The 26,724-nt window shown below is 41.1% G+C and overlaps 1 protein-coding gene across 2 annotated transcripts in view; it reads right to left on the bottom strand.

Moving 5' to 3' along the window:
* Positions 1-25,548, bottom strand: part of MTMR7 (myotubularin related protein 7) — a 193,068-nt gene extending 167,520 nt beyond the window's left edge. The window contains exon 1 of one of the 2 annotated variants that reach the window (XM_033944229.1): positions 25,081-25,548. In XM_033944229.1, coding sequence (XP_033800120.1) covers positions 25,081-25,104 — 24 coding nt within the window. In that variant the 5' untranslated portion in view covers positions 25,105-25,548. The remainder of the gene's footprint in view (positions 1-25,080) is intronic. The other variant, XM_033944219.1, reaches the window with a different exon arrangement.
* Between the last annotated feature and the right edge of the window lie 1,176 nt (positions 25,549-26,724).

The raw sequence follows: 26,724 nt of genomic DNA, 5'->3' as shown, positions 1-26,724 counted from the left end.
TATCCAGGGACAGCAGTCAGATATTCCCACACATGGGTGACGTCACCGACGGAGCCCCGCAGCGGACAGCCTCGAAAGCAAACTTGCTTGAAGATCTCGAGCTTTTGAGTGCTGCATCGCGCATGCGCACGTGCCTTCCCGCCTGAACTAGGGGGCGCATCTCCTGTGAGGATCCTCAGTTCAGATACCAAGCCAAGAAGCCAACCAGAGGAGGTGGGAGGGTTGTGGGAATATCTGCCTGCTGTCCCTGGATAACAACTGTTACGGTAAGTAACTGTGCTTTATCCCAGGACAAGCAGGCAGCATATTCCCACACATGGGTGACCTCCAAGCTAAGTAAAAAGGGAGGAGGGAAGTTGGCAATTTACGAAAAAAGATTTTGCAAAACAGACTGGCCAAAATGGCCATCCCTCCTGGATAAAGTATCCAGACAGTAATGAGAAGTGAAAGTATGAACTGAGGACCAAGTGGCAGCCTTGCAAATTTCCTCAAGAGGTGTTGATCTGAGGAAAGCGACAGATGCCGCCATAGCTCTAACTTTGTGGCCCGTCACTCGACCCTGCAGAGAAAGACCAGCCTGAGCATAGCAGAAAGAAATACAAGCAGCCATCCAGTTGGAGATGGTACGCTTAGAGACAGGACGTCCCAACCTATTTGGATCAAAAGAGATGAAAAGTTGAGGAGATGTTCTGTGAGATTGCGTACGTTGAAGGTAAAACGCCAACGCACGCTTACAGTCCAAAGTATGCAGAGACGCCTCACTGGGATGAGAATGCGGCTTAGGAAAAAATACCGGTAGAACAATAGATTGATTAATATCAAAATCTGATACTACTTTAGGAAAGAATTTTGGATGTGTACGGAGAACCACCTTGTCATGGTGAAAAACTATGAAAGGGGGTCCGAGACTAAAGCTTGCAACTCACTGACTCGACGAGCAGAAGTGAGGGCAATCAAGAATACAGCTTTCCAAGTAAGATATTTAAAATGAGCCAAGTCAATAGGTTCAAAGGGAGGTTTCATCAGTTGAGCCAGAACAACATTAAGATCCCATACAACAGGAGGCTGGAGATTAAAAAGGCCCTTCATAAAATGAGCAACCAGAGGATGTGCCGAGAGAGGTTTCCCATCCAGAGGTTGATGAAAAGCAGCAATCGCACTAAGATGAACTCTAATAGATGTGGATTGAAGGCCTGACTGAGATAAATGAAGCAAATAATCCAGAACTGAAGCCAAAGAGGAAGATTTCGGCTGAAGACAACGACTGGAACACCAAGTCGAGAATCTGGTCCACTTCTGGCCATAACATTGACGAGTGGAGGGTTTCCTGAAAGCCAGAAATACATCTTGAACAGACTGAGAGAATTGAGAAGGTTCTGTTATGCAGAAAGGAACCATGCCGTCAAGTGAAGAGACTGCAGGTTGGGATGAAGTAAAGACCCCTGACTCTGAGTGAGCAGAGAAGGAAAAACTGGTAGAAGAAGAGGTTCCCTGATGCTGAGTTGAAGAAGAAGAGAGAACCAAGGTTGTCGGGGCCACCGAGGCGCTATGAGAATCATCGTGGCATGGTCCGACTTCAGTTTGACAAGAGTTTTGAGAATCAGAGGGAATGGAGGGAAGGCATAAAGAAACTGACTCCTCCAGTCCAGAAGAAAAGCATCCGCCTCGAGACGATGAGGCGAGAAAATGCGGGAACAAAACAGAGGTAGTTTGAAGTTGCTGGGCGACGCAAAGAGGTCCACCCGAGGAGTTCCCCGTTGAGCAAATACTTGACGAAGTGTGGGGGAGTTGAGCGTCCATTCGTGAGGCTGAAGCAGATGACTCAATTTGTCTGCAAGGCAGTTCTGTTGACCCTGAATATAGACATAAGAACATAAGAACATAAGAAGCGCCATCTCCGGATCAGACCTTCGGTCCATCAAGTCCGGCGATCCGCACACGCGGAGGCCCTGCTAGGTATACACCTGGCTTATTTTATAGCCAACCATATCTTTATATGCCTCTCTCAAGGAGATATGCATCTAGTTTGCTTTTGAAGCCTAGGACTGTCGATTCCGCAATAATCTCCCCTGGGAGAGTATTCCAGATGTCAACCACTCTCTGTGTGAAGCAGAACTTCCTGATATTAGTCCTGAACTTGCCCCCCCTTAGCTTCATTTCATGTCCTCTTGTCCGTGTCAAATTGGACAATGTAAATAGTTTTTTCTGCTCTATTTTGTCGATTCCTTTCAGTATTTTGAAGGTTTCGATCATATCCCCACGCAGTCTCCTTTTCTCAAGGGAGAACAATCCCAGTGTTTTAAGTCGATCCTCATATTCCAGTTTCTCCATACCCTTCACTAGTTTAGTTGCTCGTCTCTGCACCCTCTCCAGCAGTTTTATATCCTTCTTTAAGTAGGGAGACCAATGTTGGACGCAGTATTCCAAGTGGGGTCTGACCATTGCCCTATAAAGCGGCATTATAACTTTCTCCGATCTAGACAGCGCGAAGGAGGATGTTGTGAGAAATCGCCCAATGCCACAACCTCAGAGCTTCCTGACAAAGGGAGTGGGATCCCGTCCCGCCCTGTTTGTTGACATAATACATCGCTACTTGATTGTCTGTCCGAACCAGGACTACTTGGTCGTGAAGGAGGTGAAGAAAAGCTTTGAGAGCAAGAAAAATCGCTCTGAGTTCCAACAGATTGATGTGACATCGACGATCTGTGGTTGTCCACAACCCTTGCGTACGGAGACCATCTACGTGGGCTCCCCATGCGTATTCGGACGAATCTGTCGTGAGCACTTTCTGATGAGGAAGATGGTGAAACTGTAAACCTCTGGAAAGATTGGAAGAGAGCATCCACCAGCGGAGAGACTTCTTCAATGAGTCACCGCTATATGTCGAGAAGGCGGGTCTAGGGCCTGTTGCCACTGAGACGCCAGGGTCCATTGAGGAATGCGAAGGTGTAGCCTGGAAAAGGGAGTCACATGAACCGTAGACGCCATATGTCCGAGGAGGACCATCATTTGACGAGCCGTGAGAGTCGAAAGGGAAGCTACTCGTTGACAAAGTTGTAAGAGAGTTTCTTGACGATTGAGGGGGAGGAAAGCTCTCATTTGAACAGAATCCAACACGGCGCCAATAAATTGGATCGATTGAGTTGGAACCAACTGAGATTTGGGAAAGTTGATATGGAACCCCAGACTTTGAAGAAAAGAAATAGTTTGAAGGGTCGCTTGAGTAACCCCTGGAAGAGAAGGGGCTTTGATAAGCCAATCGTCGAGGTAAGGAAAAACCTGAAGACCCCGAGCACGTAGGGCTGCAGCCACCATGACTAGACACTTGGTGAAGACCCTGGGAGAGGTCGCCAAGCCAAACGGAAGAACCCTGTATTGAAGATGAAGGTTCCCCACCTTGAACCGGAGATATTTGCGAAAATTTGGATGGACAGGAATGTGAGTATAAGCCTCTTTGAGGTCCAGTGAGCACATCCAATCTCCCTGATCCATGAGGGAGTACAAGACTGGAAGAGAGAGCATGCGAAACTTCTCTTTGACTAGAAATTTGTTGAGAGCTCGGAGATCCAGAATGGGTCGCAAATCCCCCGTCTTTTTGGGGACTAGGAATAATCTGGAGTAAAACCCCAGATTGTGCTCGGAAGGAGGAATTTCCTCCACTGCTCGAAGGTGAAGAAGTGCCTGAGCCTCCTGAAGAAGAAGGGGGAGTTGCGAGAAACTGGAAAGACACTCTTTTGGAGGGTGATCTGGAGGCACCTGAAGCAGGCGCAGAGAGTATCCCTCACGGATGACTGAGAACCCAGAGGTCCGATGTAATGGTTTCCCAGACAGATATAAAGAGGGAAAGACGACCTCCGATGGGCAGAGAGGAATTTGGATGCAAGGAGGTTGGAACGCTCACCACTGGACCGTCAAAAAGATGGAGCGGGTTTTGTTGGAGCGGGCGCCTGGGACTTCTGAGGGCGTTGTTGTTGAGGCCGTCTAGGTGGAGGCCGAGAGAAAGCTGGAGTGGATTTCATGGGATAGCGGCGAGCAGGAGGCTTGTAAGCCCTAGTCGTAGAAGGTTTCAGCTTAGGGCGAAGAAGAGAGGCAAAGGAGCGCTCATGCTCAGAGAGCCGCTTTGTAGCTGCCTCGATCGAATCGTCAAAGAGTTCAGAACCTTGACACGGCAGGTTTGCTAAACGATCCTGTAAGTTGGGGTTCATGTCAACAATTCTGAGCCAGGCGAGACGGCGCATGGCCACTGCAAATGCCGAGACCCTAGAAGAGAGCTCAAACGCATCATAAGATGCCTGCAACATGAAAAGGCGTAATTGAGACAGAGATTGTATAATCTGTTTGAAATCCAAAAGACGCCCCCTAGGCAAGTCTGGGCAAAAAGACAACAACTGTTTCAAAAAGTAATTAAAATATGAAGTGAAGACATAGTTGTAATTCAAAATTTGATTAGTCATCATTGAATTTTGATACAGTCTGCGCCCAAACTTGTCCATAGTGCGACCCTCACGCCCCGAAGGGACTGTTGCAGACACCTTAGAGGGATGAGCTTTCTTAAGGGATGATTCAACCACCAAAGACTGGTGGGAAAGTTGTGATTTCTCGAACCCCTTGCAGGGAACAGTGCGATACCGAGACTCCAGCTTCGAAGGGATAGCAGTCACAGAATAAGGAGTTTCCATATTTCACAGGAAAGTCTGTTTCAACACCGGAGTCATGGGCAGTCGCAAAGTCTCCTTAGGAGGATGGGAAAGCTCCATATCCGCCAAATATTCAGGTGTGTATTTAGAATCAGAATGTAAGTCGATGTTAAGAGCCTGCCCCATGTCGAAAACAAACTTTGCAAAAGAAGAAGACTTCGAAGTCGAGGCGTCTTCAGGGGAGGCAGAACGAGAACGAGGAGCCACTGAAAACGAGGGGGAAGCCTCGCGGGAATATTGAGAGACCGGCTCTGAGTCCAGACGTAAACTGATGGAGGATGCTCCACTGCCTGTCAGAGGTAGAGTGATTGAATGCTTCCGCTTAAGACTTTGAGATGGAGAAGTGCGCGGAGTGCGAGGATTAGAAAGAGGAGACATATCCCGAGGTAAAAGCCTCAAGGGAGGAGTCCTCGACCTCGAATGCCTCGATGAAACAGAGGGGGCAACAGTACTCTGAGAGCGAGGCACATGCTTCGAAGGGAGATCCGAAGGCCTTGAGCTCTTCGAGGAAGGGATCTTCGAAGACCTGGACCGATGCTTCGATTGAGGCAAAGAAAGTTTAGAAGCCCGTTCAGGTGAAGAGTCTGACGAGGAGACCCTAGTTCGAGACCCGTGTCGAGGAGACTGCCGACGAGGCTCAGACTGCTGCTCAGGCTGGACTTGCAAAGACAGGGTCGATGCCGGGACCAACTGAGCTACTATCGAGGAAATTTGCGTAGTCAAGATCGACTTAAGCATATCCTTGAACATGGGGACAGAGACCAAGGGACTCGGAGTCACAGGAGGTCTCGTGCGTTCCAATGAGGGCGACCTCGAATGAGAGTATTCCCTGGACTTGGAAGCACGTTTCGAGGATGGTCTAGAAGATGGAGTCGAACCTGGAGCCCCAGGTTGCGTGGAAATAGACTCCGTCAGCTTCTTAGGAATGGCACCTGAAAAGGAAGCAGGAGACTTACCCCCCAGTCCAGGCTTCGAGGACACCGCCAAGGCCTTCGAGGCCGAGGACCCAGAGGTCTTCGAGGCTGAGGCCTGCAGAGGAGGCGAGGTCAAGGGTTTAGCACTCGATGATTGTCCCAAAGTCGAGGGCTTAGAAGACGCCTCGGCCGAGGCCACAGCTTTGTCAGGCTCCATTCGAGGGAAAAGCTCGAAGAACCTGTCACAGCGGCGCTTAAAGGCATGAGGTTGAAGAGTGAGGCAGCGAAGACAATCTTCCGGGCGATGAGTCGTCCCCAAACAGAGAATACACCGACTATGGGGGTCGGTGATTGAGATTGTTCTGCCGCACTGATAACACCTCTTAAACCCGGTTGCAGGCCGGGACATAGATAGGACAAAGTCCGCGTCGAGAACGAGGGAGAGAGGCCTAGGCCTCAAATCTCCCAACCTGACTCGCAAAGAAAATACAAACAATTGTTTTTTTTTGTTGTTTTTTTTTTAAATAAAAGAAGAAACGAATAATAAACACAGCGACCGAAAAGAAAAAACACTACTCAGCCGCGGTGAAGAGAAGGCACAACGCTACGGAGACAGAGTCGACAAGTCTTCTCAGCTCCGCGGAAAATGTTGAACTGAGGATCCTCACAGGAGATGCGCCCCCTAGTTCGGGCGGGAAGGCACGCGCGCATGCGCGATGCAGCACTTGAAAGCTCGAGATCTTCAAGCAAGTTTGCTTTCGAGGCTGTCCGCTGCGGGGCTCCGTCGGTGGCGTCACCCATGTGTGGGAATATGCTGCCTGCTTGTCCTGGGATAAAAATTAGTACTCACTAGCCCCTCTTTTACAAAATCATAGCGCAGTTTTTAGCGCCAGCCACAGGAGTAACAGCTCCAATGCTCATAGGAATTCTGAGTGTTGAAGCCGTTACCAACGTGGCCAACATTAAAAAACGCACTACAGTTTTGTAAAAGGGGGAGGTTTCATGTATATTAACCTACAAATTAATTTGTAGGTTAATATACATGAAACTGGTAGGTTAATTTGTAGGTTAATATACATGAAACTGATTTACTACAATGATGTACCTCTACAATTATTATATTTTTTTAAAAGAAAAACACCTTTAGAACATGTTATTCTTCTGAAGCAAGTTGACTAACATCTATATATAGACAAATGTCAGAAGCCAGATCAGTGAGTCAGTGGTACACAATCACATGTGTAAAAAACCCATGCAATTTTCTTTTTTTTTTTTTTTATTTCTTTATTCTTTTTCAAACTTACATCAAGTGCACAAAAAGAACAACATGAAATACTATCGTATAACACTTGAACATCATACATTATATTCTTAATATGTAAATTAATTAACCCCCCCATCTTTCTATACAATCATTAAAACTATCATATTCCTTCAAAATTTCAATTTTGCTACATCTTATCTTCCAATCTCCCCACCCCCCTATGTATATTATCAAAGAAAAATGCCCATGCAATTTTCAAGTTAGATTTTTTACTTCCTAGGCAAGCGAGCGATAGTAATGGTAGAGATGACATTCAGAGCCTCTGTGGGATGAGCTTCAGTCATCGTACAGTGGTAACACCCTGACTTGACGGGCCTGTGACTGCAGGGTTTTAATGAGATCCCTAGTGCATGGCCCTGAGCAAGCGCTACAACTGCCATGACAAAGTGAGTTAAGCAAGTTAGAAGAGAATATAAAACAGTAGCTGGCGAGCAGTGGGGACGTTTGCTGAAGGGGATTTTTCTATGCAATTTCCAACAGCATTTTTCTAGGTTAGTTGTTACTCCTATTCAGTGTTGTTACTGTTATACTTAATACTTCTTAGTTCTGCTTGGCTATTCAGCAGACTGAATATATTAGGAGGAAGCACAGCTACTTGTATTACAGCCAGAAGGTTTTGTGTCTACCTGCTAGTCATGGTGAGCTATTACTCATCAGTGAACTAGGCCGATCTAGAGAGTTGCTAAAGAAATTGCAGCTATGGAGTTGCAGGAATCATGCTCCGAGTCGGAATGCTGTGGCAGTCTGGTAAGCAACCAAGAACTGAGGAAGTAGAAGTCAGATTTGAAGATTGATTTCCAGATGGTGCAGCAAGAAATTAAAAGCACATCAGCAAATATTAAAAAAGAGCTTGGGCGTGGCTTGGCGCGCGCGATACATGGACGTGTGATCGTGTTGCTCCGTTCCCCAGGCAGCAATTTATAAAATAATATACCTTATTTTGAAGAAATTTCAAGTTTGGCTTGTATCGGGAGGTATATAAGAATGGCGAGTACAAGGCAGGGAAAGATTGATTCAGCTTTCGCAAATGCTGGCACGGCAAAGCGTCTAAAACAGGATATGGTTGCCGCAGCTAAAGCCCCACTTCCGGATGAAGAGGAAAGTGGGAGGAAAGAAATACTGGTGGAACTGAAAAAAATCTCACAACAAATTCAAAAAAATGCGGAAAGCATCAGTGAAGTAAAAGAAGAGGTTTTAAATATAAATAGACAGTTGGAGGCAGTGAATCAGAAAATGACTGTTTTAGAATCCAGAGTGGAGCAGGTAGAAATGACTACAGCACAAACAAAGGAAGATAATAAACTGATCAGAGAACTGCAGAAGAAACTGGTGGACTATGAAAATCGTGGAAGGAGGAAGAATATTAAATTTATTGGTTTGGGAGAAAATTTGGAAGGTGAAAATCCGATACAATTTCTGGAAAATTTACTTCCAAAACTGCTTCAGTTAAATACAAGGTTCCCATTAGAAATCGAACATCCTTTCAAACGGTCAGCTGGAAATTCAAAGCCTAGACCTCTGATTTTTAAGCTGTTAAGGTTCAGCCAAGCAATGGAAATCCTGAGTCTGGCAAAAGCAGACAGAAATTTAAACTATAAGGGATCTAAGATCATATTTCTGCCAGACTTTGAAAAAGGCACTGTAGCTGTGAGACAGCAATTTCTTCAATTAAGAGCACAGCTGAAGGAAAAAGGTTACAAGTATGGGTTATACTAACCGGCAAGAATGAGAATTTCTTTGGGGAACAAATCACTTTATTTTGATGACCCGGAAAAGTTGAAGAACTTCCTTACAAATCCAGAACCTATGTCTATGTGAAGTTGATCAGGAAAGAAGAAAGAAGAAGTGAAGCAGATTGACTGTTTTAAAAATTCATTCTAGATCCTGATAATATAGTTTAGTTAATGGAAACATCAGGGTATAGTGGCAAAAGGGGATAAAATAAAATATTTTAATAAATAATAGATATGATAGTAATGGATTATCAATTTACTAATAATATATATTGTGGGATAAGTATTAAAATATTAAATATAGGGATAAAAATGAATAATGGAATTTAATTGAATGCTATTATAGGTAAATGAATTTCTTTGGATGGTTATTTAAGGTCAAGATATTAATTGATTTATAGGTAGGAAAATATTTGAATTGAATAGATTTTTAATAATATATGAGATGAAATATTTTTAAAGGCTGTCTGGGGGGAGTGTGGGGTTGCATTTCCTATGTGCGTTACAAGTTTATCCATTTGGAGGGAGGGTTTGGGAGGGATAGGGTTGGGGGGAATATTAATAATTTATTTAGTGATGAATTTGGGGGAGAAAGATGAAGGGCAATTGAATATTTGGAGGGAGGGAGGGGAGGGGGACTAAGGGATTATTGAATATTTGTTGCAGAGTACATTTGGAAAAGAAGAGAAATGAGAATTTAATGGATTTAATATCGGAAGTTATGAATGCATTGGTGCCTGATCATTTGATAATAATTATAAATTATGATATTATTAGAATGGATATATATGTTAAAGATGATTAAGTTTTTTTCATTGAATGTTAATGGCCTCAATCATGTGATTAAGAAAAGGAAAATGTTAGATTTCCTTAAGAAACAGAATTCGGACATATATTTCATACAAGAGACACACCTATCGATTAATGAATCTAGGAAGCTGGAAGGTGGGTGGATTTCCAAGTGTTTTTTTGCGCCAGCGAATGGGAAGAAGGCAGGTGTGGCAATATTAATAAGTAAGAAATGTTCAGCAAATTTTCAAATGGTTGCTGCGGATCCCTTGGGAAGGTGGGTACATATCAAAATGAGCATGGGGAATAATACCCTTGATTTGTTTAATTTTTTATGCTCCAAATACTAATCAAATGGAGTTTTTCAAAAATATGCAAAAAATACTATTACCACTGGCTGCTTCTAATCTAGTAGTGGCTGGAGATTTCAATGCTGTAATGGATCCGATAATGGACAAGAGTCCAAGTAAAATATTAAAATCATTAGGGTTAGATAATTTGGTTCAATCTTGTGATTTAACAGATATATGGCGTATTCTTCATTTTAATGATCGGGAATTTTCCTTTTGTTCGCAAGTGCATAAATCGTTTTCAAGAATTGATTATATATTTGTTTCAAATAAAATAGCTCAAAAAGTGAATAAAGCCATCATAGATCCGATAATTTTATCTTATCATGGTGGTGTTTGGATTGAATTACAATTGGATGAGCAAGTGGAGGCAAAGCCGATTTGGAGGTTCGATAATGCTTTGATTGCAGATCCAAAATTTATTGATGAGTTTAAATCAAAAATGAATGAGTTCTTTCAAATTAATGATTCTGGAGAGGTTAATATTGAGATGGTATGGGATGCTTTTAAAGCAACCATGAGAGGTTATATTATTTCATACTCAGCTTATGTCAGAAAACAAGCTAAGAAACAATTCTATGATTTAGAAAAAGAAATTACAATTTTAGAAAAAAAATTAATGGATAGGTGGGAGCATAAGACATTACAAATTTTGTTAAAAGCTAAAGCCAAATACAATGAGTTATCTTCAAAGCTTGTTAGAGAGGATTTGTTTTATCAGCAAGCTCAATATTATGGACATTCAAATAAGGCTGGAAAATTATTAGCAAATTATCTTAAGGCAAAAAAAAGGAGGACAAAAATTGTTATAATAAAGGGGAATCATACACTAAAAATGAGCATATTTTAAAACAGTTTCTTGCTTTCTATAAGGATCTATATTCTTCAGAAAACTATAGAAATAAAGAACAAGATGGTTTAAATTTTGTAAATTTACTTGATGGTCCAAAAATTCCTGAGCATATAAAAGGAAGTTTGGAAGAACCTATATCTCTAAAAGAGTTAGAAGAAGCATTGACATCTCTTAGAGTTGGATCTGCTCCAGGTGGTGATGGGTTTACAGTGGAATTTTATAAATCATTTCAAAATACTCTTTTACCATATCTGTTAAATTTGTATAAGTATCAACTGACTAATGGTTGTATTACAGGTACTATGGCAGATTCGGTGGTTATTGTTTTGCCAAAACCAAACAGAGATCCTACTTTGGTATCAAACTATAGGCCTATTTCATTAATAAATGTAGATGGGAAAATTCTTGCTAAAATAATGGCGTTAAGATTGGCAAAAGCTCTCCCGTACATTATAGATACTCATCAAACAGGATTTGTTGCAAGGAGACATTCTTCACATAACACTAGGTTGGCGTTTCATACTTTAAATTTAACAAAAACAGTAAAAGATCCGACGTTTATGGTCTCTCTAGATGCAGAAAAGGCCTTTGATAGGGTAGAATGGAATTTTATGTATCAGGCATTGGAGTGGTTTGGGGTGGGATCTGGATTCATTCAAATGGTTCAAACGCTGTATAGCTCCCCTGGTGCAAGATTATATATTAATAATAGTTTATCAGATAGATTTGACTTGCGGAGGGGGGTTAGGCAGGGTTGTCCTTTATCTCCGTTGCTTTTTGATGTTGTTCTGGAACCCTTGTTAATTGCTATTAATCAAGCAAAGGGGATACAGGGTATTCCCTATTCAAACTGGGAATATAAACCGTCTGCTTATGCAGACGATATTTTACTTTATTTGAGGAATCCAGTGACCACCATACCATGCCTACTTGAATTGATAGAGAGATTTGGAAAATTTTCAGGATATAAGATTAATTGGAGTAAGTCTGAAGTTTTACCGCTTAATGTTCACTGTGTCAAAGGATTATTCGATTCATTCGATTTTGTATGGAAGGATGAGGGCCTAAAGTATTTAGGTATACTAATCAAAAATAATGTTGATGATACAGTAAAGGAAAATGAAAAACTTTTACTTAAAATAGTTACAGAGATGTGTGAAAAATGGAATCCATTGCATTTATCATGGTGGGGGAGAGTTCAAACTATTAAAATGATGATATTGCCTGTAGTTTGCTATCAAATGAGTATGATACCAGTTTTTTTTCAGGGGTCATTCTATAAAAAGTTAAATGGTATTCGTATGAAATTTGTTTGGTTAGGTAAAAGACCAAGAATTGCTTTAGTATCTTTACAAAGATCAATTATGGAGGGAGGGGTAAATTTTCCAAATTTTTATAGGTATCATCAAGCCTATATTCTACGTCAGGGTATGTATTGGATCCTCCCAGAGCTCATGGAGAATGTCCCAGATTGGTTATATTTGGAATGGCGACTCCTGTTTCCTTTTCATTTGGTTCATTTGCTGAGTATAAAAATACCTAGAAGATATAGAGAAGATAAAATATTGGTTGACACATGGAAAACATTAAGGTATGTTAGTAACCTGTCACCTATTCCAATTGTTAAATCTTTACACCAATCCATTTGGGTAAACTCCAAGATCAAAATTGGCGGAGCGCAAATCGTTTGGAAGCAATGGATTATTGGGGGTATTCGTACCTTGAATGATGTTATTTTAAATGGATCACTGCTTAGTTTTTCACAATTGCAACACAAATTTGGTCTGAATAAAAATCAAAGTTTTAAATGGTTGCAATTGAAGCAGGCTATTCAGGAGGGGTTCCCTGAATGGAAGACTCTTAATAATCAATATAGTTTAGAATTCCTTTGCTTTCAGGCGGATTTCTTGGGTCACCAAGCCGCACAGTGGTATAAATTATTAAGCGAATATGTGAATAAAAAAAAGAAAACTGGGTTGAGGGATATTTGGAGCATTGAGATTAAGCACCAAATTTCGGCATCTCAATGGCCACGAATTTGGTCTTGGAGAATAAAATCAACAATGTCGGCATCTATGAGACAAACATGGTTGTTTTTGTTGCATAGAGTGTTTTGGACCCCAGTTCGTTTACAGAAAGTAGATAATTCTAGGTCTAATAGATGTTGGCATTGTAAACAAGAAGCAGGGACTTTAGATCATTTAATTTTTTTCTGTCCTTGCATAAATGCATTCTGGAAGTCAATTTGGCCCCAAATTAATTTGTTATTAGAAAATCATGTTGCCCTGTCCTATGATACAATTTTAGTTGGCACTTCGATGAGATATAAAAGTCAAATTTCAGGATCCAATAATAAATTATTATTAATATTAACAGGAGTTGCCATTCAGCACATAACTAGGAATTGGAAAGACTATACAAGTCTGAATTTTACGTTTTGGTGGAATACAGTGTGTTATATATATAGAATGGAAAAAGCTATAGCAATACAAAATGGGAACTATAATAATTTTAAAAATATATGGGGGCCATTAATGGAATATTCAAATGATTTGGCACCTTTACAAGATTGATTGAATATATAATGAAAAAGATAGAATATGATAATGATTGAAATATAGAAATGGGAGGGGATGGGGTGGGATATTTCACTACTTAATAAGATGTATGGTTAAGAATGTACAAGTGATTGTGTATAATATATTATATAAAATTGTAAACTTGTTGATTGATGTAAAGATGAATAAAGAAGTTAAAAAAAAAAAACAAGAGCTTGGTGGTCTCCGCATGCATCAGGAGGCCAGTGGAGGACAACATTGTGCAATGTGAGAAACAGGTTGAAGGCTTCTTTTTTTATTTATCACATTTAAGAACATTTATCACATTTAAGAACATAAGAATCAGATCAATAATTTCCAAAGAAAAAAGAAAAAAAGAAATTTCTATTAAATTATATAGACCACAATACTTTAAGAACGGACTTCAGAAAATTAATTTCTAGAAGAAAATTATACAATTGATCAAACAAGAAAATAGCAATACCCCGTTAGTCCTAAAGCCAGAATTATAACAAATCTTAAGTTACTCTCTCTAGATTCTACAAATTCTAACAGCTGTTTAGGCTCCAAAAACATGTAATTCTTTGTCTGATATGTAATAAAACATTTCACAAGAAATTTCAAGGTTGAAGGCTTCTGATCTACTTTCAAATTTCAGAGTACAGATAGGTGAGCTTTATAGCACCAAATAGATCATGAGACCGCAACCATAAATATCTTCCAGCAGAGGAGCATCAGGCCAGAAGCACTCACAGGCTGCGCGGCCTTCTCGCTGGGCCTTCTATGTACTGATGATGTCATCAGTAACGCAGCACACAGAAGGCCCCAGCAAGAAGGCCGCGAAGCAGCTTGTGAGTGCTGCTGGCCCGATGCTCCTCTGCCGGAAGGTATTTATGGTCGCGGTCGGCGGTGATCGGTTGGGAGGGAAGGATGGAGGGTCAGCGGGGGTTTGGCGGTTAGGCTGCACGGCGGGGGCAGCGGCAGTTGTTCAAGAGTTCTGCTGCATGTGGGATGGGAGGGAGGGAAGGATGGAAACTGGGCAAAGGATTCTGCTGCACGAGGGATGGGAGGAAGGAAAGGATGGAAGCTGGGCAAGGGTTCTGCTGCACAGGGGGATGGGAGGGATGGAGGGATAAAAAGATGCTGCAGAGGGAAGGCATAAGGGGATGGGTAAGAGGGGAGGAAAGATGTTGCATATGTGGGAGAAAGGAAAGAGGAAGAATTGGGATGAAGGGAGAGATGATCATGTACATGAAAAAAAATAAGCCCTACTCAAAAATAAGACCTAGTGCCTTTTTTGGCCCCAAATGAATATAACACACTGTCTTATTTTTGGGGAAACATGGCAGTACAATTATTATAGGGGTGGGGTCAGGGGCGGAGCCTAGGCGTGGATACTTGGTTGATATTTATTAGATTTAGGGGGTACATGATTGAAGAAATTGAGAAACTCTGAAGTAGAGGAGAGTCATAGAAAAAATCCAGAGCAGATTCATTCTGCAGATGGCTCGCAGCAATATGGAGAGAACCCCGCTTGTCTAGAATGCCTCATCCATCGCACTGGAAATATAAATTTTATAGTGTAATATTTCCTCTTTCAAATGGTACTAGTTAGAAATAGATTCAAACACTCTTTTTTTTATAATCGACCCTGAAAATTGACAAATTTTAGCCTTGTGTTATTGGTACAAAATTTTAAGGAATGTTCTGATGCAGCTATTCATGCAGAATTGCTGCAAATTTGACAGTGTGGTATCAACTGCAAGGATAATGATAAAAATCTGGAGTCCATATCTACTTTTGCTCTGGAGCTATAGCAGCTGATATACTGGTCAAAACCTATGATGACAAACTGCAACAAGTTTTAAGGCACACTTTGAGGAAAATGTTTAAACAGGCTTTTGTATCCCTGATGCTCATACTAGCATAGTTGAAACTAGCATAAAAAGTTGTGCTGGACTGCCAAAAATTAATATTTTTCATCAACTATTGTCAGCTTTATGAGCAGCTAAAAATTACATTTTACTCACTGCTATGCACATTGCTACCAGCACCCAATAAAACAAGAGGGGTCTAGCTCAGTGACTATTGCAACTAAGGATCTGATATTTTTGGAAACCTTTTTTTAATGGTGTGCTAGTTCTGCATACAAATTTTGAACAAAATCTAAGACATAATGGTGGGAGCTTTTTTTTATTTTAGACCACCTGGTATGGAATGACCTATATACCATATGTATGCTGAACTAGATCCACTCTGTGTATGTTAAGATGATAAAACTGTATGTTAAATGAAGATTATTGAATTGTACACTAAACTTGTTTTTTCTCTATGTTTGTTAACCTAAGATGATCAAACTGTACTGTACACATGTAAATTTATAACCCGTTTGTCTATTCATTATGTATATCAATCTTGTAACCCATTCTGAGCTCATTGGATAAGACGGGTTATAAAAAGAACCAAATAAATAAATCTTTCTTCCACAAGGAAGAGACCAGTTCCTTGGACTTTCTGGTTGGACAGTTTTCAAGATGAACTTTATTATACTTTTCAGAAACTTATAAAGACATTATTTCATCAGTACTATGGGGTCCTTTAATCAAACCGCGTTAGCGGGGTTAGCGCATCGGACATTTCATCACGTGCTAACCCCTGCTGCTGGCTAAAAATCTAATGCCTGCTCAATGCGGGCGTTAGCGGCTAGCGCAGCAGGCGGTTTAACGTGCGGTATTACGCGCGTTAAACCCCTACCGCAGCTTGATAAAAGGACCCCTATGTTCAATAGTTTAGGAGCAACTAACAGTCTGAGATAAAATCAGTAATCTATTGTAGTAGTTAATATAGTTGCATATTATGTAAATTTGATTGTAACATCTATTTTGTTATTCTTGTGGAATTTACTGTATGTTTAATAATTGTACACTGCTTAACACTAATGAATATAGGGCTCCTTTTACGAAGCTGCGTTAGCGGTTTTAGCACACCCAGCTTTTTAGCGTGCGCTAAATCCACGCTACACGGCTAGAACTAATGCCAGCTCAATGCTGGCGTTAGCATGTAGCATGGCCGGCAGTTTAGCGCGCACTATTAGGTACGTTAAACCGCTAACGTGGCTTCATAAAAGGAACCCATAATGTATTTAGAAGTAAATCAAACTGAATAAATCCAATCCAATCAGCATCCTTACTTTAAGCACTAAGGCTATTGATTGTGCATATCATAACAGGCATAAACCTTTTATGCTAGGGTTCAATAGTATCCACAGCATTGTTATAAAATGTACCCATCTGGAAACATTACCATGTTGCTTCCTCTTTGTTACTCTTGATTTTCTAGTAGCCTACATCCCCAGTACTGTTTCATCCACCCCCAGTCAGAAATAAGTAAGGCTAATGGGAAGGAATTAAGAATAATTAAGGAAAAGAAATAAAGGAAGAATAAATAATAAAATGCAGAAAAATGGGGAGGTACAGGGATGAAAACAATTGACTGCAGTGAAAATTTAACTGTATAAAGGTATTCCTGGGGGGAAATCTGTACAACCGTAAAAGTAGAATTAGGGCTAAATTTTATATCAGTTTCAACTTAATAAAGGTTGTATTAAAAGTACTATGGCAGAATCTATGGTGATTGTTTTGCCAAAGCCAAATAAAGATCCCACTATGGTTTCAAATTACAGGCCAATATCATTAATTAATGTTGATGGAAAATTAATGGCTAAAACACTGGCATTAAGATTGGCAAAGGCTCTTCCTTACATAATTGATGTACATCAAACAGGTTTCATTGCTAACAAACATTCTTCTAACAATACAAGATTGACATTTCATACATTAAAGTTAACTAAAATGATGAATGAACGAGCTTTTGCTCTTTCATTAGATGCAGAAAAAGCTTTTGATAGGGTAGAATGGTCATTCATGTATCAGACTTTGGATTGGTTTGGTGTGGGTCCTGGTTTTGTTCAAATGATTAAAACTTTGTATAGCTCCCCTATGGCAAGATTATACATTAATAATAATTTATCTGAGAGTTTTAAATTACATAGAGGAGTTAGACAAGGATGTCCATTATCTCCTTTGCTGTTTGATATTGTTTTAGAACCCTTATTGATAGCTATTAATCAGACAAAGGGGATACAGGGTATTCCCTTGAAAGAATGGGAATACAAATTATCTGCTTATGCGGATGATATTTTATTATATTTGCGCAATCCAGGTTCAACTATACCATGTTTGTTAGAATTGATTGAAAGATTTGGAATGTTTTCAGGATATAAAATCAATTGGAATAAATCTGAAATTCTTTCGCTTAATGTGCATTGCATAAAATCTATGTTTGATTCATTTCCTTTTGTTTGGAAAGAGGATGGATTAAAATATTTAGGAATTTGGATTAAAAATTCAATAGAAGATACAGTAAAAGAAAATGAAAAACTTTTATTAAAAAAGGTTTCGGAATTATGTGAACAATGGAACCCATTACATATATCTTGGTGGGGAAGAGTTCAAACCATAAAAATGATGATATTGCCTGTGGTTTGCTATCAAATGTGTATGATTCCAGTATTTTTTCAGAACTCTTTTTATAAAAAATTGAATGCAATAATTATTAAGTTTGTTTGGCTTGGCAAAACACCTAGAATTGCTTTGGTATCTTTACAGAAATCAATTAAGGAGGGTGGGGTAAATTTCCCAAATTTCTATAGGTATCATCAGGCCTATATTTTACGTCAAGGTATGTACTGGGTCCTCCCAGATCTCATTGAATACACTCCAGATTGGTTATACTTGGAATGGCGACTCCTGTCTCCTTTACATCTTTGTCACATTCTCAGTATCAAGATGCCCAGATTGTATAAAGAAAATAAACTTTTATTAGATACATGGAAAACTCTAAGATATGTAAGTAATTTAACTGAAATTCCTATTAGTAAATCGACAAATCAAAGATTCAGATTGGCGGAACTAAGATTGTCTGGAGGCATTGGTTAAATGCAGGAATACGAACTTTAAATGATGTTATTTCAAATGGAAAAATGTTTGAGTTTACACAATTGCAAAATAAATTTGGACTGAATAAATCACAATTTTATAAATGGTTGCAATTGAAGCAGGCCATTCAGGCAGGGTTCCCTGAATGGAAAACTTTAAATTTTCAATACAGCATGGAATTTTTATGCTTCCAGGCAGATTTTCTGGGTCACCAGGCCGCACAATGGTATAAAGTTATTAGTGAATTGGTTAATAAAAAACCTAAAAATGGTCTTAGGGATATTTGGAGCATTGAGATTAATCATCAAATTTTGGCATCTCAATGGCCACAAATTTGGTCTTGGAGAATAAGATGTACACTGTCAGCATCTATGAGACAAACTTGGTTTTTTCTTTTGCATAGAGCATTTTGGACCCCTGTTAGATTACAAAAATTAAATAGTTCAATGTCTAATAGATGCTGGCATTGTAAGCTTGAAGTAGGGACTTTGGATCATCTTTTATTTTTCTGTCCCTATATATTAGCCTTTTGGAATTCGATCTGGGATCAAATAAATTCTTTATTAGATAATCCTGTAGCATTAACTTATGATACTGTGATGTTTGGCATATCTATGAGGAAAAAGAGTCAGATATCGGCAAGTAATAACAAACTTTTATTGATTATGACAGGAGTTGCCATGCAACATATTACTACAAATTGGAAAGATCACACAAGACTTAATTTTAATTTCTGGTGGAATTCACTATGTCACATATATAGAATGGAACGTTCAATAGCAATACAAAATGGAAATTATAAAAGGTTTAATGAAATATGGGAGCCATTGACATTGTTTTGTAATGAATAAACACCATTTTCTTAACATTATTTATGATTGGAAGGGAAAGGGGAGGGTTTATATAAATGAAAAAAAAAATAAAAATGTAAAAAAGAAATATGACAAAGATTGATTCAATTAAATAATTGTATGGAAAGGGAGGGGGGAAGAAGGGTTTAGATATATATACCTTTGTTATGATCTTGATAGATTTATCAAGTGATGTTAGTAAATCTATGTATTACTTATATTGTGCACTTGTTGAAAGTTTAAAAATGAATAAAGAATTATAAAAAAAAAAAAAAGAATTAGGGCTAAATTCTCAGCAGACAACTACAGTAAACATATAGCAAGAGGGCCAAGCATACTGTCACACACTACTGGTATGCATCTTTTTCTGTAGTCCTGGCCCCAACTGCTGGCAGTTCAATGTAGGCCAAATCAGCAGTTGGGCCAGCTCATCTGAGGACAATGCAGCCATTCACCACTGCCTTCTGCTACATGATGGGGAAGGGGCATGCATAGAACAAGTATGGTATATGGTTGCTTAGGATAATACACAGGACCATACAGAACTGGAAGCCTTGCTGGGAGGTGTCAACCCTGGAGAGAAAAAAAAAAAGCACAGAAAATGGGACCTTAGGATTGTCCAGAAAATAACGAAAGGTGGAAAAACTATGTGAATTAAAGTTTTTCCCATGAATTTGATTATGCATGATCAGAAATTTTTTTAAAAAAATTGAAAGCCCATCCTTGGGTCTCTCAAAGCCACTGATTAATACATACAGCTCCACTTTTCTTTCTTTCTTTATACTGTATTTCTATCCCGTCCTCCCGTGAGCTCAGAACGGGTTACAAAAGCACGTTCACAGTAGATTACAGTAGACACATAACAGTCAGTTATATTAGATATTCATGGTACATTACATGCATTACATAGGACAAACCTCAAATGGTATTATATTCACAAAATATGAAACTATTGAGAACCATTTGCACAATATAAAAAATGGACATTACTTTTAATTACATACACTTCTTAAATAACTGAATTTAGTAATTTAACTGTTGACTTTTAATCACATTACATTAATTAACTTTTAATGGGGACAAGCCTCAGACTTAGGAAAACATGTTTCCCAAAATGGGATTGCTTAAAGAGAGAAATACTTTACTCTCTTATCTCCATAAAACATCACCGGCTATTACCTTGCCTCCCTACCAATATAGATAAATCAAATATTTAATTCTCTATTTTTTTATTAAACTACATTACATTAATTTTTTTAAATAAATAATTCTAAACACTATACCTCCTCTTTTATTAATTTAAATCCTTAAAAACTTATTAAATTTAAACCACAAGTACTATTTTGGTATGGGATATATATATATATTACTTAAAATAAATCAGCATACCATTTTTGAAACTCAGGACCAACTCATACCAAACCATATATATTCACCTAGACTAATTCAATCAAGATATCTCATTTAAAATTCTTATTCAATTTCATTGCGATTCATTTCCTCTTATTGTTAATTACAATTTCATCCCATTATTTTCATCAATTCATATATCTTAGAGAAATATGTAAGATATCTTAGAGAAATATGTAAGATATATGAAGATATATGTAAGATATATGCAAGATATATGCAAGAGTGTAGTGACTGCTCTAAACAAGCAAAGTCTTGCAATATGAGTAAATACAATATACCCGCATCACATCATCACAACTGAGACGATGGTTTTTTTCTCTTTGATGCTGTAGGAGTGTAATGACTGTTCTAAATGAGCAAGGTTTGCAATACAAGTACGGATAATATTTTGTATTAAAGTTTTGGGGTTGTGGAACGAATCGTCTGAGTTTCCATTATTTCCTATGGGGACATTCACTTTGATATATGAGTGCGTTGGATTACAAGCATGCTTCTGTAACAAATTATGCTCGCAAACCAAGGTTTTACTATATTGGAAATGCAACCAGCGACTCATGAAATCACCAGTCAACAAAGGTAGGAAAAATAATTTTATTTTCATTTTAGTGATCAAAATGCGTCAGATTTTTTAATTTATATCTGCTTTCTATATTTTGCTCTATATTTGTCTATTTTTCTATAGTTGTTACTGATTGCATATTTGAAAGTCATCTGCCTTGACCTCTTTGAAAATCCCTCCCCCTCTCCAGAATATAAATGATTAACATTTTTTGTGCACCATTATGTATTAATAAGATTACCATATTTTTCATTACATTACAGATTTCTATTCTGCCATTACCTTTCGGTTCAAAGCGGATTACAAAAAGAGTTATGGAAGAAGGGTTACAACGTTAGATCAGAGAAGGTTTCCAAGAGAGGGAAAAGTAGGATCTGGGGTTAGAGAGGGGATGGTAAGAGGGGGGTTAAGCTTTATCATGGTATTAAGCTTTATTAAGAGATTTCTTGAAGAGTATAGTTTTCACTCCAAAAGACACACTTTTCCCCTCCCAAAAGTGGGTGGAAATATCTGTGCGTGTTATGGAGCGAACATTACCTGTTTTCCACCTTTCAAAATCCTGGTGGTGTATCAACTGTGTGGAGCGAGCTTTCCGCGCTCCTGCCTGGGCCCACGCCTCTCCCTGAATGGCTGCTGTCAGTTCTCGCAGGACTTGCAAGAACTAACAGAAGCCATTCAGGGAGAAGCATGGGGCCAGGCAGGAGCACAGAAAGCTTGCTCCTGCCGAAATACCACTGGACCATCAGGTTTTAAAAGGTACGGGGGGTGCGGGGGAGGGGTAAAAAACATGAGACAGCAATGAACCCTGGAGCTGGAAGGAGTTACCATACTTCTGATGACAGGAAATCCCTTTTTTGGGGGAAAATGGGGGTCTCGACTTATATTCGAGTATATATGGTACTTAGCTCACAAAAAGGTTTGTCCCCTTTACAATTACTCCTTTCAGTTTTACCCACTGCATTTCCACTCCTTCCAGATGTTCCCATCCATACAATTCCTTGATGTAATCCCCCATCCAAACAAAGTTAGTTTTTTTTTTAAAAGTCTAGAACTTTTGCTTTTGAATGAGCCCTCTCTATACCCATCTTAATATTAAACTGTACCATACAGTGATCACTGGATGCTAGATGATCACCCACTGTAACATCAGAAACACTTTCCGTGTTTGTAAGCACTAAGGGCTAGATTCACTAAGCCCACGGATCCGATCCATGGGCGATCTGATCCGATCTGTGGCCGGGTGGGTGATTCACTATCTTGTTTGCATGGAAATGATTTGCACGGAGGTGCAAATCATTTGCATGTAAATTCTGACTCAAACCTGATTGAGTCAGGGCAGAGCCCTCACAGTAGTGACAGGAGAAGCAACCTCCTGTCATTGCTGTCAGGGCTTCTGCTGGGTTTTTAATCGGGCAGATATTTTGCATGTTTTACAAATGCAAAAATCAGCTCGATTTTAAAAAAATTAAAAAAATAACCCACCCCACCCTCTCCTGACAAGTGCTCCGTCCTCCCTCCCTCCCTGAACCCCCCCCCCAAAAAAAAATGTGCCCCATCACCCTTTAAAATTATGGCAGGAAGGTTCCCACTCCCTCCTGCCATCAGTGCCACTCCTGACTTCCCCACCCCACAAAAAAAAACCAAACAGCAGGAGGGATGCCAACTCCCTCCTGCCACCCACTGGATGCCCCCTCCCCGTTCCCCTCCCCACCACACCCCCTCTCCATACCTTTAACGGAGCAGGAGGGGTGCTCAATCCCTCCTGATCCAAGGCTTCCCACTTTGATTCTGAGGCCTTAGGCCCTGCCCCGGTGCATCCCTTGGGAGGGGCCTGAGGAACCTGAGCCAATCAGGGACTTCCTTAGGTACTCATTAAAGAAGTCCCTGATTGGCTGAGGCGCCTGAGGCACCTGAGCTAATCAGGGCCTTAGGCCCCTCTCCGTGCATCCCATGAAGCACCGGGGCGGGGACTAAGGCCTCAGAATCATCACGGGAGGCATTGGTGCAGGAGGGACTGAGCACCGCTCCTGCTCCATTAAAGGTACGGGGGGAGGAGGAGGGGATTGGGAGCAGGGAGTCCAGTGGGTGGCAGGAGAGTCGGCATCTGTCCTGCCATTTGTTTTTTGGTAGGTGGATGGGGGGAGGAAGTCGGGAGGCATTGGAGCAGGAAGGACTGAGTACCCCTCCTGCCCTGTTAAAGGTACGGAGAGGGGCTGGGAACACGGCGTCTCTTGAGTGGCAGGAGGGAGTCAGCATCCCTCCTACCATAGGCTGTGACAGCGGTGGGCATTGGCACGCGGGGGGGGGGGGGGGGGGGAGTGCATCGGTGTGGGTTAAAACCACAGGCTGGCAATGCTGTTTTTGAAGAATATATAAAAAAGGAAGAATTCCTTTTTTATATATTTTGCAAAAATGCATTGCCAGCCCATGGTTTTAAAGAGAGAAGAGTCAGTAAGGTCCTCAGGAGTCGCTTCACTCTGGATCAGCCAGCCCAATCGGCGTTCTTTCTATTTAATGAATCACATCCTTCCTACTTTGCATGCCGTTTCCCCTCATTTGCTTGCGCGAATCGGGTTGGAGGTTAATCGGCCAGGAGGTTAGTAAATCGGGTCGGGGAATGATCAGATGGTTTAGTGAATCTAGACCTAAGTCTCCTTGTAGTCTGGTTTACTCCCCTGCGGCGATGCTGAATTGTATTGACAATTTATGTGTAAGCGCTCAATAAAAATTACTTTTAAAAAAAGTATACTGCTTTCCATTGACCCCTTTTCCCATCCATGTAGAGGTATTCAATTTACTTACTAGAGGGCTTATACTCACCTGGGGGGCTTTAATCATATTGCCCCATCACTTCTAGTTTAAAGCCCTCTTCAGATTAGCCAGCATGCAGCCAAGAAATTTGCTCCATATGCAAAAATAATAGCACATTTTAATAAAAATGGAGCTTTATGTAATCAGTGGCTTTGAGCAAACCCAGGATGGGCTTTACACTGTTTTTCAAATTATTTTCTGACCAAGCACAAATTCATGGGGAAAAACTTCAATTTGCAGTTTTTCCAACTTAGGTCCATTAGGGCTTTTCTGGCCAACCCTAATGGGACCTGAACCTATCATTTGAGGGAAAAGGTTTCAAGCTAAATTGGGGCAAGAGCAGAGCAGAATCTGAAAAATAATTTTGTGGGGATAATCGAGCCTAAAGAGGAGAAAAATGGAAAGGGGAGCAGGGGTTGTCATTTCTTAAACAGGAGTAAATCTAAAATAAAAGTCAAGAAGCTTTAGAATTTCATATCATTTTAAAATTCTTTGCATTGATATATATATCTTTTCCACAGAATTCTCTCTAGCACCATTTCGTGTTCAGATCACAATACTGTACATAGATCTCATTGCCTTTTACTAAAATTGCCATTACACTCGCTCAAAGCTGAGTTTCTTTCATTTAACAGAATATTTATATGGTACTGATGCTTCCTAGTGAAGGTTTGCGACACCCCTTAGGCCTTAAGGAACCGGGCTTAACACTAATACTTAAATCAGAATCAGCCAATATCGGGGATCTTCATACAGCCAAGCTAAGGCATGCCCCCCCCCCAAAAAAAAAAATAAATAATAATAATCTATATTTGATCTAACCAGCTACTCCAACCAAAGGAAAAATGAACCACGAAAGAGCAAGCAGCAGATGCCTCCTCTATTCAAGGACAGATGGAAAGGAATGATGCTACCGTTCGACCACAATTTAAGGCTCACGCTGTAATTGCACACACCTTCTAACATGTTAGGGCCTACCGCTCCACCTCTGTACGCGGATAAAAATAATCGTCTACCCTCTCAAAAAAAAACAAAAAAAAAACCATAAACCAGTTTATCATTAGATACGCCTAATTCTAAGACACAGCTGTGAAATCCGACGCAGATCGGTCTCTCCCTTGTGAAATACGTTCAACAAAATAAAAAAAACAACAACCCCCAACAGATAATAAATAACGGAGAACCGTTAAGAAGCATAGAAAAACAAGCGCGCGCCGGCCTCATTACCTACCTTCGGAGTTCGGATGTGCTCCATAGTCCGGCCACGCGCACCTTGCACGAGAACAGAGGAGGAGAGACAACAGAGATGGGGGAGGAGCTGGGCAGGAGGGAGGGAGGGGGGGGGGGTTAACGTACAGTCACAGACACCAGAGGCAGGGTAGAAGCAAATATACACCAAGATAATGGGTGCGAGTCCGCAGTGCCTCCACCAGACGCACCAGCCTTAATTTTCTTTCACCGCGTGTTCCGGGGGGGGGGAGCTAGAGTCCACCTGTTTTCCAGCCAAAAGTATCATCTACCAAACATACTCATCTCTCCGGGGGTGGCACGGCGTGACAAGTGCCATCCCCGTTTCAGTACTTTGTTGAGAAAAGATGCAGAAGAGGGTGCCTTACTCCCTGTTCCCCCTCCCTTTACGATCTCTTTCTCGTCCTTCGGCAGCTTCAGAGTACGAAGCAACCTGCCTGCGGCCGGCCCTTCAGCTTTGCCCTGCCTACGCGGACACAGGAAGTTGTGTCACAAGAGAGGGAGGGGGGCAAACTAGAAGAAACGCTTCAAGGGCTGGCCGAGGCAGATTGTTTTTGCTCTGAAGAGAATTAGTAGAAGATAGATAAAAGCAGAAACTGGGACCAAGATGATGGAAAAACAAAGTGTCCCATCATCTACAGCAAGGGAGATGTTCATTTTGAGGGGGGCTAAGCTGATAGTGGGAGGCTCAGCCCTCTCTCATGGTTATGCCACCAATTGTGTTTAGTAGTGCTGCCTGATTCGCGATTCGAATCGGTTCACTGATTCACTTCGGGTGAATCGATTCAAATCAATTAAAAAAAAAAAAATCAGCCTCCCAATTCGGTAACTGACCCTCCCCCCCCCCCTTGCCCCCTAAAGCAGGAGTGACAGTGCTGCCTCTTGCTAGCCGGCCGCTGCCACACCTGTTTTAGAGGGCGAGGGGGGAGGGTCAGTCGGGAAGTGCTGGTGTCCGGCTTCCCCCCTTGCCTCCCGCTGGTGTCCGGCTTCCCTCTTGACCTCCCGCATACCATTTACCTACTAGCAGCAACCTGCAGAGAAGATCACTGGGGCTAGTGATCTCTGCAAGCTGCTATAGGTCTTTGGAGCTGTTTCCTCTGCCGCGGTCCCGCCCCTCCTCTGATGTCAGAGGCAGGATCGTGGCAGAGGAAACAGCTCCAAAGACCTATAGCATCTTCAGAGATTACTAGCCCCAGTGATCTTCTCTGCAGGCTGCTGCTAGTAGGTAAATGGTGCACAGGAGGCCAGAGGGAACACGCAGGCCTTCCGGGGGGGGGGGGGGGCAGTCCTTCATGGGGGTGGTACAGGCCTTCAGGGGATACAGGCAGGCCTTCAGGGGTGGGGTGCAGGCCTTCGGGGGGTGGTACAGGCCTTCAGGGGGGACAGACAGGCCTTCAGGGGTAGGGTGCAGGGCTTCAGGGGTGGGGTGCAGGCCTTCAGGGGGGACAGACCTTCATGGGAAGGGGGGCCCTGGTGTAGAAGTACAAAGAGGGAGGGAAGGGGGGGTTCAATGAGACATGCATATGCCAGACTTTAGGGGGGGAAGAAATAATGGGTCTAAAAACAGGAGAGGGAGAGAGATGGTGGCCAATGGGATTTAGGGAGGGAAGGAACAGAAAGGGTGAGA

Source organism: Geotrypetes seraphini, chromosome 1 (genome assembly GCF_902459505.1).
Source record: "Geotrypetes seraphini chromosome 1, aGeoSer1.1, whole genome shotgun sequence".
In the NCBI taxonomy this organism is placed as follows: domain Eukaryota; kingdom Metazoa; phylum Chordata; class Amphibia; order Gymnophiona; family Dermophiidae; genus Geotrypetes; species Geotrypetes seraphini.
The sequence above is the reverse complement of the archived record's forward strand: the minus strand, read 5'-3'. Positions and strand labels throughout refer to the sequence as shown.